This window comes from Gigantopelta aegis, chromosome 15 (assembly GCF_016097555.1).
Source record: "Gigantopelta aegis isolate Gae_Host chromosome 15, Gae_host_genome, whole genome shotgun sequence".
Classification (NCBI taxonomy): Eukaryota; Metazoa; Mollusca; class Gastropoda; order Neomphalida; family Peltospiridae; genus Gigantopelta; species Gigantopelta aegis.
In genome coordinates, this window is record NC_054713.1 from 13,237,821 (window position 1) to 13,250,527 (window position 12,707).

Here is a 12,707-nt window from a genome sequence, read left to right on the forward strand (position 1 = left end):
CAGGTTTTGTTTTCTCTCTAAGAGTATATGTCAAAATTACCAAATGTTTGACATTCAACAGCCGATGATTAATAAATCAATGTGCTCTAGTTATGTTGTTACACAAAAACAATCTTTAACTGTTATTCCGAAACATCTTACAAACTGTTGATAATCTTAAGACAGTCTCTTTAACAGGAATACGCCTACATCATAACTCATAACGGGACATAGAAACCGGAAGAATCTGTGATTCGACTGACAAACAAAGAAATAACAAATATCGTCACGGAAGGTTAATTAAGCGTCGAGAGACTATAAAACAAAGACAGTAAGTCACTCTGTTTTACAACTGACGAAGATTTCCTGCTTCCCTGTTATAAGACGCCCCGAGCCGCACATTGTTTTCGTAAAGAGCGATGGAAAGACTTACGATTTTCTTGGCTGTTAGTGCGATGGCGATGTTTTTTCTCGACGTACACGCGTTTCGTACACCCGTCCGCCCAATAGCGCCACGAACACAGATACCAGTGGAGCCAGTCGGCCCAGTGTTGCTACTTTCAAAAAGTGAGTATAGTAATTTTTATTTATTTATTTTTAATTATTAGTATTCACCATTCCCTGTTGGGTCTCCACGAATACTCGGGCATGAGTCGAGTTTAGCAAGACTCAATCTGTTCACAGGACTCGAGTACCCGTACAAGGAAGAGCACTCTCATTTAATTTATTATTTTTGTTTTTACGTCATTTTGCCATATTATGCTTCCCGCCGCTTGCATTATATGGACGTGGAGCGAACGCCAAATGTGACAGTCTGGAATGCAATATAATGGGTCATTGTATAGATGGCATGATTTGGCATCCATGTTCAGCGCCGAGTCTGGGTCGAGTTGGACCCTCGATTACTTGAGTCCAATATTTTGAACTCGTGGAGGCCTCAGTTCCCTGTTACTAAGGCCAATCCCATGTCCAGGGTGAAAACAGGGGTAGGAGCTCAAGACAAAAGTCAGGAACGAAGGAAGGAAATGGTTTATTTAACGACGCACTTTTTATTTACGGTTATATGGCGTCGGACATATAGTTAAGGACCACACAAATACTGAGGGAGGAAACCCGCTGTCGCCACTTCATGGGCTACTCTTTGCGATAAGCAGTATGTGATCTTTTATATGCACCATCCCATAGACAGGATAGCATATACCACGGCCTTTGACGTACCAGTCGTGGTGCACTGGCTGGAGCGAGAAATTTAGCCCAATGGGTCCACTGACGGGGATCGATCCCAAACCGACCGCGCATCAAGCGAGCGCTTTACCACTGTGCTACGCTCGACCCCACAAAAGCCAGGAAGAGTTCGGAAACATGCCACAACGTCAATACCAGGTCCTTACAACGGAAGAAAATGTGTTGGGGTTTTTACTATATTTAAAAAAAAAAAGCCAAAAATATCTATTAGCCTTTACTTAATTTAGTTGAGTATATAAACCATACTCATCATTGTTTTGCACAATGCATATTGTATATGTATTATGTTATGTTATGTATTCAGCTGTTGAGTTGTACAACTCAAAACATATAAACAACTTCAACTTGAGTACAGACAATTTGCTCCGCAATACAATTAATTTCCATAATTTCCATAATTTCCCGGGGGCGCAACATTCCTCCGGACCTATCCAGTAAAACAAGCACGGATCAAGGGTTTTTCCCATAGATGGACCCCATAACATTAATGCACCAGAATTGTAGATCGGTGGCACTGATAATCAAGACTGTTCATGTTATACAAAGGCAAAATTCATTACTTAGCAAACAACAGAGGCAGTGGATTCACGGGTCACTCAGTATCCGCGCCTGGGAAACAATTCGATCCACACGTGTTTACATCTGTGAAGATCACCTAAAAAAAAAAAAAAATTATACTGAACACAAAAATTTACGCGAATATGATTAAAACATATTGAGATTCAGAATTACAGGTCAATATGCCGTTTATCATTTATCAGAACTGAATAGTTGTAATCAAGTAAAACCATTATAATTATAAACTAACATAACCTTGATTTGCTTTTACTAATTTGATTATTATTTTATTATTATTATTTTATTTTTATTTATTTATTTATTTATTTATTTATTTATTATTATTATTTTTTTTTTTTTTTTTTTTTTTTTTTTTTTTTTTTTTTTTTTTTTTGGAGGGGGGAGGGACATAGCACAGTGGAAGCGCTCGATTGACGCGATGTCGGTCTATTTTCCGTTACAGTTAGTGCTATCCTGTCTGTGGGGCGGTGCATATAAAAGATCCCTTGCTACTAAAAGAAAAATGTAGTGGGTCAATGTGTGTGTTGATTTGATGTGTTGAATCATGGGCGTACATAGGATTTTGAAAAGGGGGGGGGGGGGGTTCCAAAATAGATTGCAGAGATATTGGGCATATATTTCTATGTTGAGTAAATATAATAATGTCAGATATCAATGTCAGATATATTAAATTATAAAAAAAGCGATTTCAGGGGGGGAGGGGGGGGCGGTCGAACCCATCGACCCCCCCCCCCCCACCACACACACACCCATGTACGCCCATGGGAATGTTTTTATGGTCTTGTGGATATTTGGAGTATTTCAATAATACAAGGAAACGTCGCATTGTCCCTCCAGGCGTCACTAGCAGTTATCTATCACAGCATGTATGCGAGTTCTTACACTGGTGATCAATATATATATATATATATAAAGTGGTTTTCGAAAAGACAAGATTTAAAATTTACTAAACATTTACAGACAGACAAACGAATAGATAGACAGACGGTAGGATGGAGGGATGGATGTTTCGATAGTTAAGTACATACATAAATACATTTTAATTTCAACTTATTTCCGTGCTTATATCCATTTAAGGTTCAAGCACGCTGTCCTAGGCAAACACCTCAGCTATCTGGGCTGTCTGTCCAGGACAGTGGGTTAGTTGTTAGTTGTTAGTGGTTAGTGAGAAAGAAGAGGGTTTAGTGGTCTTACACCTACCCATTGAGTCTTTAAAACTCGTTCTGAGTGGGAGCCGGTACTGGGCTGCGAAACCTGTACCTACCAGTCTTATGTCCAATGGCTTAACCACCGAGGCCGGTATAGATACATACTGTGTTTGTGAGCGTGTGTGTGTATGTGCGTGTGATGGGTGTGTGTTTAAATACAGACATGATAGCTGTCAACAGTTTCTTTATTTCTTTTTTTCAGTTCAGGAAATTGTTCGTGATGTAAGAAAACTCGGGAAAAATTTGGACATCGTGGGTAATTCGAACCCAGCTTACTCGACAGTGTTACTGATCATGCTCAACGCCGCCTGCCAGAAACTGAAAGACCAGGGTGTGAACCCGCTACCAGATTACTGCTACATTAAGAGCGCAAACTTCGTCCAACCCATCGTCAGACCACGCTACACTCTTGTCAAAGAGAGACAACGCAACCGTTACTGAAGTTTGAACGAAGACGGACAGACAGATGTTTTATTATTATACATACACAGTAAAATACGCGAAAAAAAATAATCTTAATAAACAATATAAAGGCCGCTCCTTATGGAGTTATGAGAGACTAAAATAAAATCTTTTTGGAATTTCTAGCTTTACAAGATACCGGGAAATCCCATTCGGAACTCCTCGGTTAATTCCACGAATCCAACCTCGGAATCACAACCTGAAGTCTTAGTCGATTATTTACTATTGTCTTGATTTTCCGACGTTAACTTTCAGAATATTTAGTTGACAATACAGACATACTTTCAAACAATGAGTTTAGCAAAAGACCTGAATTATATTATGTTATTACTTTACAATACAACTGTTGCTGTTGTGTATAAAGTAAAGAATGTTCCATATTACTGAACTATTTTGTGGACAGTTAGTAATGAAGAGACATACATGTGGCCTCGCAATCACCGTTGTCTTCTCATTTGGAAATTTGCCCGTGCTAATAGTCTGCTGTTTGACTGTGATTATTTCATGGCAGCCAGCTTTGAAGTTGCAACTATTTGACTAAGTTGACAGGGGATAGAATGTAGTTTGCACACATGTGTAACTTGTTGACATTGAAGACATGCAAACGTAGTATTTTTTGTGTAAAATGGGTGTACTCCGGCCAGGTTTAGAGGGTGTGTTTCTTTAAACCAATATCCTTGAAGAAAGACCTGAACGACAGGGGTTGTCCTTCTCGGAGTATGTTTCAATCGGGCAGGCAAAGGTACATAAACAATTCACGGGCCTGCTGATATTAATAAAACTGTTATAGCCACTAACGCTATATTGAAACATTTAGCGTAATTAATTGTGGTCTGTGGCCATATATAATTCATACATAGACATCGGCCGAAGTGTTCCGAATGCGGGTAATCCGTAATGAGCCGAGGGATTCCGAACGAAATGTCAAGATGGCTGTGCCTATAGCATAACTGAGTAAAATTATATAAAAGGATTTTCACGTTATTGAAAAAAAAGTTTTTCTGTTGGACAACATAACGAGTTTACATCGCCTGAAGAATGCATAAATATTATAATTGTACATTGTGGTATGTTCATCGAAAGTGTGTGAAGAGTTTTCGTGCAAAAAAACTTCGGTTATAGTTACCTACACATTTTATTTTACAATACTACATACTATTATATTTATTGTATATGATGTTGTAATTATTAGCGTGTTGGATCAGAAAAGTGTGTGTAACAATCTATATTACTTATTTATTATTTTATTTGTACTAACTTATTTATTTATTCACCTTCTACTTTTATCTCTGAAAATTGTGTACAGTGAACATTTGAAATAAATATTGTAATTTGTCATAATTCCTGTGTTGTTGTGGTTTTTTGCTCTATACCATGTTCATTTTGGAACAATACAATTCAGGTTTATGTAAAATAAAGTTTGCTTAACGACACCACTAGAACTCATTGGCTGATTAATCATCGGTTAATGGATGTCATGTATTAGGAAAATATAACACGTAGTCTTGAGAGGAAACTGGGACGGGACGTAGGCCAGTGGTAGAGCGCTCGCTCGATGCGCGGTCGGTCTGGGATCGATCCCCGTCGGTGGGCCCATTTGGGCTATTTCTCGTTCCAGCCAGTGCACCTCGACTGGTACATCAAAGGCCGTGGTATGTACTACCCTGTCTGTGGGATGGTGCATATAAAAGATCCCTTGCTGCTAATCGAAAAGAGTAGCCCATGAAGTGGCGACAGCGTGTTTCCTCTTTCTCTATATCTGTGTGGTCCTTAACCATAACCATATAAAATGTGTTGAGTGCGTCGTTAAATAAAACATTTCTTTCTTACTTTGTCTTTCAGAGGAAACTCTACATTTTTCTAACAGTGTGTGTGGGGGGGGGGGGGTTGGGGGGGGTTGGGGGGTGCACTGGTTGGAACTTGCAAAAAAAAAAAGAAGCCTAATGGGTTCACCGAGGAGGCTCGATTCTGCGGCCAAAGAACCACAGGGGAACACTCTACCATGTGAGCTAGATCCCACCCCTTACAGCTGAGGAACAAATAAACACAATATTTACAAACACAAACTGTTAATTTGGCTGGATTCGAACCCACTGCAGCGATTCGTTTGGCTTAACCACTTGGCCAAGCAGGTCTTCCACAAAAATGGAAACCCAATTAACCGTAGTTAAGAAAGCAGGCTGGCAGACATCCGGTTCGAAGGAAGGAAGGAAATGGTTTATTTAACGACGCACTCAACACATTTTATTTACGGTTATATGGCGTCGGACATAATATGGTTAAGGACCACACAGATATTGAGGGAGGAAACGCGCTGTCGCTACTTCATGGGCTACTCTTTTCGATTAGCAGCAAGGGATATTTTATATGCACAATACCACAGACAGGGTAGTACATACCACGGCCTTTGATGTACCAGTCGTGGTGCACTGGCTGGAACGAGAAATAGCCTAATGGGCCCACTGACGGGGATCGATTCCAAACCGACCGTGCATCAAGCGAGCACTTTACTACTGGGCTACGTCTCGCCCCCTCGATTCCAAATTATAACTTAAAACAGAACCCCTCAACAGACGGCAATCATTTTATCCATACACCGGCCTCGGTGGCGTTGTGGTTAGGCCATCGGTCTACAGGCTGGTAGGTACTGGGTTCGGATCCCAGTCGAGGCATGGGATTTTTAATCCAGATACCGACTCCAGACCCTGAGTGAGTCTTCCGCAAGGCTCAATGGGTAGGTGTAAACCACTTGCACCGACCAGTGATCCATCACTGGTTTAACAAAGGCCATGGTTTGTGCTATCCTGCCTGTGGGAAGCGCAAATAAAAGATCCCTTGCTGCTAATCGGAAAGAGTAGCCCATGTAGTGGCGACAGCGGGTTTCCTCTCAAAATCTGTGTGGTCCGTAACCATATGTCTGACGCCATATAACCGTAAATAAAGTGTGTTGAGTGCGTCGTTAAAAAAAACATTTCTTTCTTCTTTCATTTTATCCATCGACAAAATGAAAAGAAAAAAAAATGGGTAATAAAATGTGCAAGTTTGCTAAAATTTTGGCTAAGCCATTTTCTATCTTCTGATGTGAACAAACTGTTACATAATCTATCCAACACCTCAAACATAATAATAATACCAAATATTAAATTAGCGTAATAGCGATCTCGCGACCAGTAACGAGGTCCTCCCCGTGTTGCTGCTATACAAGTAGCACTATACCACACAGTTGTTATCAGTTAGTACTACATTATAACAAGTAACTTCAAACCAATGGGTTAATTAAATACTACAGAAGTTAACCTACGTGTAATCATCAAAGAAAGATTTCAAAAGGCATATCAGAATTTTGTAGTGTTTGTTTTTACGAGGAACTATTTCCTAAACCGGACTATATTAACCTGCTACATTTTCATTATATTTTCAACTTATATCCAATTAAGGTTCAAGCACACTGTCCTTGGCACACACCTCAGCTATCTGGGCTGTCTGTCCAGAACAGTGAGTTAGTTGTTAGTTGGTTAGTGAGAGAGAAGGGGGTGTAGTGCTGCGAACCCTGTACCTACCAGCCTGTAGTCCGATGGCTTAACCGAAGCTTCCCAGTCATTTGCTTGTTTCACACGTACGCATGCGCGCAGATGGTCATTTTACTGTTATTTGATTGAAGGAAAATTGATGATTGATGATAAGTTATGACAAAAGGAGTTAGCTATTAAAGATGATTTGTTATATAGTATTCAGTGAAATGGCCGATAATATCAGTGAAATAATGGACATATCCGTCTGTAATGAAAATTAAAGGGACAGCCCTGAGTTAGCAGCGTTGGGAGATGTTTTCGACTAATACAACCACGGCTGTACAATGGCGTCAATCAATATTTCTTCTCTTTATTTGTTTCCATTCCCAATCTTGTGTCAGCGCTGATCGGCTAAAAGAAGAAGAAATTACATTATGAACAACACCTGTCGGTCGTTAGTACGTGTCTGTAAAACTATCAGGCTGGTCATTTACCTGTGAGCTACATCCAGCTCCCGTAAATGAACGAATGGATGAATGAATGAATGAATGAATGAGTGATTGAATAAATGAATGAATGAATGAATGAAAAAACGTTTGTTTTGTTTAACGACACCACTAAAGTACATTGATTGATTAATCATCGGCTATTGGATGTAAAACATTTGGTAATTTTGACATATAGTCTTAGAGAGGAAACCCGCTACATTGTTCCATTAGTATGCACTATCCCACAGACAGGATAGCACATACCACGGTCTTTGATATACCAGGTGTGGTGCACTGGCTAGAACGAAAAATAGCCAATGGGCCCACCAACGGGGATCGATACCAAATCGGCCGGGCATCAAGCCCCTATAATGAATGAATGAATGTTTAACTGCACGTCGGCAAACAAAGGTAAATCCTGCTCCCTTGGTGTTAATTAATAATGGCCTGCACAAACCATAGCCCAAACTGTAACATGAAACTCGTCAATATCTCTTTTATCTGAAAGGGGCGAAACGTAGCCTAATGGTAAAGCTTTCGCTTGATGCGCGGTCGGTCTGGGATCGATCCCCGTCGGTGGGCCCATTTGGGCTATTTCTCGCTCCAGCCAGTGCACCACGACTGGTATATCAAAGGACGTGATATGTGTTATCCTGTCTGTGGGATAATGCATATAAAAGATCCCTTGCTGCTAATCTAAAAGAGTAGCCTATGAAGTGGCGACAGCGGGTTTCCTCTCTATATCAATGTGGTCCTTAACCATATGTCTGACGCCATATAACCGTAAATAAAATATGTTGAGTGCGTGGTTAAATAAAACATTTCCTTCCTTCCTTCCGTTATCTGAAATATGTAATAAATATTTAAAACACCTCTGTAAACCATAGAAATTTGCTTTTCTCGGACGGATGGATGGACGGACGGATGGATGAAAGGTAGAGGGAGGGGGAGAAACAAACAAAAAAAAACAAATCAATGCAGTGAAATGTTTTGTAAAAGTTGTAAAATTCGGCCTGGGCTATTACAAACACTAGGACAACCAGAAACACACTGGCACATTTCTGAATCAACATTATTATTGGTAGTAAATCTTAAAATTTTAAGGCAGAGATAAATTTTGTTTGTAGAATGCAGGAAATTGCATTTCAGGACATCTTGTGTTCAAAATTGTACGGGGGAGCGTACTCTCGAACCCCCTAGAAACTTTGCTTTGCGCCCTCGATCTCAGTCAGCAACTCCCCCCCCCCCCCACCACCACCACCACCACCACATCCAATGTCTACTTACTTCCCCCGTGCCTGACACATTGTATATACAGATACTGGTATTCGAAACAGGAAAATGTATTTAATGTGAAAGAGGCTGGACGTAGACCTTTAGTAAAACCCGTTTCACACTCCCACGTTCTAGCCAGCGCGATCACAGCGTTCTCGAGAAACGCGGTGGTCGCGGTCGTGAACGTACAATGGTCTACAGAGGTCTTCGTCAGGTCGACATGATCGCAAACCCTTTACGACAAAGTTTTCCTGTAAAACATGAGCGCCGTCGATCGCGGCAAACGTGTCAAAACGTACCTCAGAACGTATAGAATGTAGAAAGAACGTAGCGGACGTAGAGTGGACGTACAAAGGACGTACATAGAACTCGGGTGGTCGCCACAATTTGTTGACTGCGTTTTCGGCGTCCATTGTACGTCCATACTACGTTCATTGTATGCTCTGACTACGTCCTCAGCGTTTACTCGACGTTTTACATACGTTCTTTCTACGTCCAGGAAGTTCCAATTAGGTTCTCGTTACGTTCTACGTACGTTCGTGGCGTCTGTCGTACGTTGTCAGCACTTTCTTACTACGTCCTAATGTTTGTGGTTCGTACTCCACATTTAATTAGCGATGTGTCAATAGGTGCCTCAGTTGATGTTGTAATACAGATACAGGAACACCGTCATTATGCCTAAGAAAAAAAAAGAGCTAAACCTTATAAAGCGACCCCGGAGCCTACAGAATCATCATCGCCTTCTCGTACTCCGTCTCCAAGTGCCTCCATACCATCTCGCCAACAACCTAGCCAGCGACATGGCAGCATTTCCTCACCTGTTGCTCTATCTGCACCTGCACCCGCACCAGACCTGCCTGCTTCTCAGCCTTCACGGAGTCTGCAAGCCACTTTCCACCTGATAGCGATGGTAGGGTAAATTTCGTCATCTCCTGGTAGTGGTGTAAGTGGAGGGAAGCCAATGGTATTATCATCTATTGTAGCCTTGAGTTCGCAGGTCCCGAATATCTAACTGTCCGAACATGATCCACTGGCACCAACATCCACCCAGATGAATTTATATCCGCATCAACACGGGCCATTAAAACTATGGAGTTGAAGCCCTTGCAGTTGTAATATGTTGATCCGCCTCTGGAAGGACACCTAATTGCGATGTGTTTGCCGTCTATAGCTCCAAGGCAGTGGTGAAAATTCCATCTTCTGGAGAAAATGTCAGCAATGTCCAGCCAACCCTGGATGGTGGTAGGTATGGCGAGGACCTCACCAACATATTCCACAATAATAGCTTCAAGCATCTTCGGAATGAACAGTACAAGGGTGTTGTGTGCCACTCGAAAGTTGTACATCAGAGACTTGTATGTGCAGCCAGTGGCCAGGAACCTCAGGATGCATGCTAGCTTCAAGCCTGGGTGAAGTGCTTTCCTCCAGAAGGTGTCTTGTCGTTGAATGCGAGGACCAACTCTCGAAGGAAGTTCTTGAAGCTAGCGTGGTCAGCAATCTCCATCTCCATCATCAGATACTCGTACTGGCCGAAGAGTACTCTGGTTTGCAGCCAGGGCCTCACCCACCACTCGCGCTGTTGTCCGTCGTCCCGCACCTCTTCTGCCAAAACAGCCAAGGCGAGGTCTTCTGCAGCAATCAAATCATTCAGAATGGCAACATATTATATTGCCTTCAACCTGTGCCTTGCAATAGCTGGCATGATCTTTACTCATCGGAAGACAGACTGGAAATGAAAGCTACTCTTTGAACTTGGAATTTGTTTTTAACGTGCACATTTAGAGCAAGCTGTTGTAGCGGACGCTTGTCCTGGGCACAAGTACCGGCCCCAGCCGGTTCTTCCGTCCAGGACAGGAAAGGGTTGTGGTGGGTGAAGGAGGGATCGCCTGCACTGGCAGGTGCAAGGGAGCACCAGCAGTCCGACCGTAGCCGGTAACAGGCGGAAGGTGGTATGGTGCTATGTAATTTGGAATGTCCCGTAGGATTAAGCCAAAGGGAAATGGGTGCACATTTTTGATGAAGGATGTTTGGCGCAATTTTGATTTTCGTTCTAAAGAATAAAAGGTAGGGAGCTACGTATAAGTTTGGATTTTAGTAGGCCGAGAGTAGCTCGTTAATTAAGACCTGCGGATGATGAGGTGTCTCCCTAGGTTGCCCATAGGGCCCTTAGAAAGGGCCTGGTCTCTTCTGATCGTGGCATGACAATCCAGGGCAGACTCGACGCAATTGTGCATATATAATGCAAGGGATTTTTCGTGGAATGCCATTGTGTATGTCTGGGAGATAAGGTCGGTGAGTCCTGGTGTTTCCCTTAGGTTCCGTCTCCTGGCAACTGTCTAGTGATCCGTATGTTGTTCTCCTCTTTCATCTTTCCCGTTCTTGTGCCCTTGGTGCCTCCGCCAGCATCAAGGAATGTTTGGGGTTGGGTAGAGGGAACCGGTATTCTTTTGTCCAGCTCCCTCAAGGTGCATTGCAATTGTGTACTCGGAGCCGGTTTTCGTTTGCCCGACTCCTTATTAAGTACGGTGTTGGGTCATTATTGTTTTAATTTGTGAGCGGGTGCATTGTTATTATTAGACCAATGCACCCTATGTAGAGATGATGCAATTTATGTGCGTGTCGTGTGTTTGTCCCTAGTTGGTGTTAAGGTTGTTCCTAATGTGCCTATTCTAAAGTATCCAACGGCTTTCAAAGCCACCCATCCCCCCTATCCTTGGCTTATAATAAAAGACAGGGGGGGGGGGGGGTTATATTAACCTAGCTAGCTAATTTGAAGGGTAGTCCCTTATAGTGTTTGTTTTGATTAAAAAGCATAGTGCTATACATATACTATGAATTTTGTAGTAGGTATTGTTCATTCACACACGGATTCATACAGTAGTCACAATGGGTAGGCTAGGGTTAAGTTAGCGCTAAATGTGACCCACCCCCAATGTTGAAACGGTAATGGTTCTAATGAAAGTCTAATATTGTTATAATCCCCAGCTTATAAGATGTTGAAAATGAACTTACTTTTCTTTCCGGGTCGTTCTGGAACACCTATATATTAACTCACCTTGGGGTTTGCTAGAATGAACATTATCTGACATACTAAGAAAGTGCAGAAGATGGTACGAAACACAAACACGTGAAATTTATGTACACTGTACATTTTATTTGGTCGCTGTGGTGTTGATGTTGGTTATGTTTTCTCCTATCTGATTTGATGTTATAGTGGAGTGAGAGGCGACCTCTGCGTTGGTGTAACCAATTGAGGTTATATCTTGTCCGCCCTTCGTTGAACGTGGTGCAGAAAATATATAAGACATTAATATAGTGCATAAGATGAATACAAGTATATACATACATACGAAAAACAAAATCAATTTGAATTTTGCTGAGAAAATTAAGTAGCGATTTAAGATTAATTAATTTGCCTGAGTTTGTACAGGAATTTTAGTCGAGTATTGTCAGGAGCCCTTTGAGTTATTAGTAAAATGCTTCCGAGCTCCGCCCCTCCCCCTACTCCCGAGTTGGGGTGCATAATCGTCGAACGAGTGCTTAGGGTCGCTGCTCCGTATCGGGAGCAGTTAGGAAGGGCACGGCTCACGGCATTGTTATCCTGGTTTATTTGTGAAACCAGCCCGCCAAGGCCACCCCCCCCCCTCCCCCCACCCCGGTAATGCATATCATCTAGGTGAGTTCTAAGTAGCGCTGTTACCGAGGGGCTGTGGCGTGCCAACTCCAATAGTTTTAGTTTGTTTAGTATTAAGCTGGGTCGTCCATGGAGGGGGGCGTACGAGGTAGGGGAGGGCTAGAAGACCGCCATGTTCTAGTCGTGAGTGCATAATCGGTATTCTACGTAGGGCTACTCACGAGCTGAGAACCAGCCACCGGACTTCAGGAACCCCCCCCCCCCCCTCCCCCCAAACGTCAACCCATTAAATGATTGGTTTCAATTTTGGTTTAGTGGACTGCAC

General features: G+C 42.3%; 1 protein-coding gene across 1 annotated transcript; it reads left to right on the forward strand.

Moving 5' to 3' along the window:
- The first annotated feature begins 311 nt into the window (after positions 1-311).
- LOC121390350 lies at positions 312-4,808 on the forward strand. The gene is made up of 2 exons (XM_041522140.1): positions 312-546; positions 3,214-4,808. The coding sequence occupies exons 1-2, from the start codon at positions 399-401 to the stop codon at positions 3,450-3,452; spliced, it is 387 nt and encodes a 128-aa protein (XP_041378074.1). The 5' UTR covers positions 312-398; the 3' UTR covers positions 3,453-4,808.
- Positions 4,809-12,707: the final 7,899 nt, after the last annotated feature.

What these genes read in the sequence shown, in the direction of transcription:
- LOC121390350 (XM_041522140.1), top strand. Translation starts at nt 399, where the DNA reads ATGGAAAGACTTACGATTTTCTTGGCTGTTAGTGCGATGGCGATGTTT. An exon ending in AGTGTTGCTACTTTCAAAAA is followed by an intron (nt 547 to 3,213) that starts GTGAGTATAGTA and finishes TCTTTTTTTCAG; the next exon opens with TTCAGGAAATTGTTCGTGAT.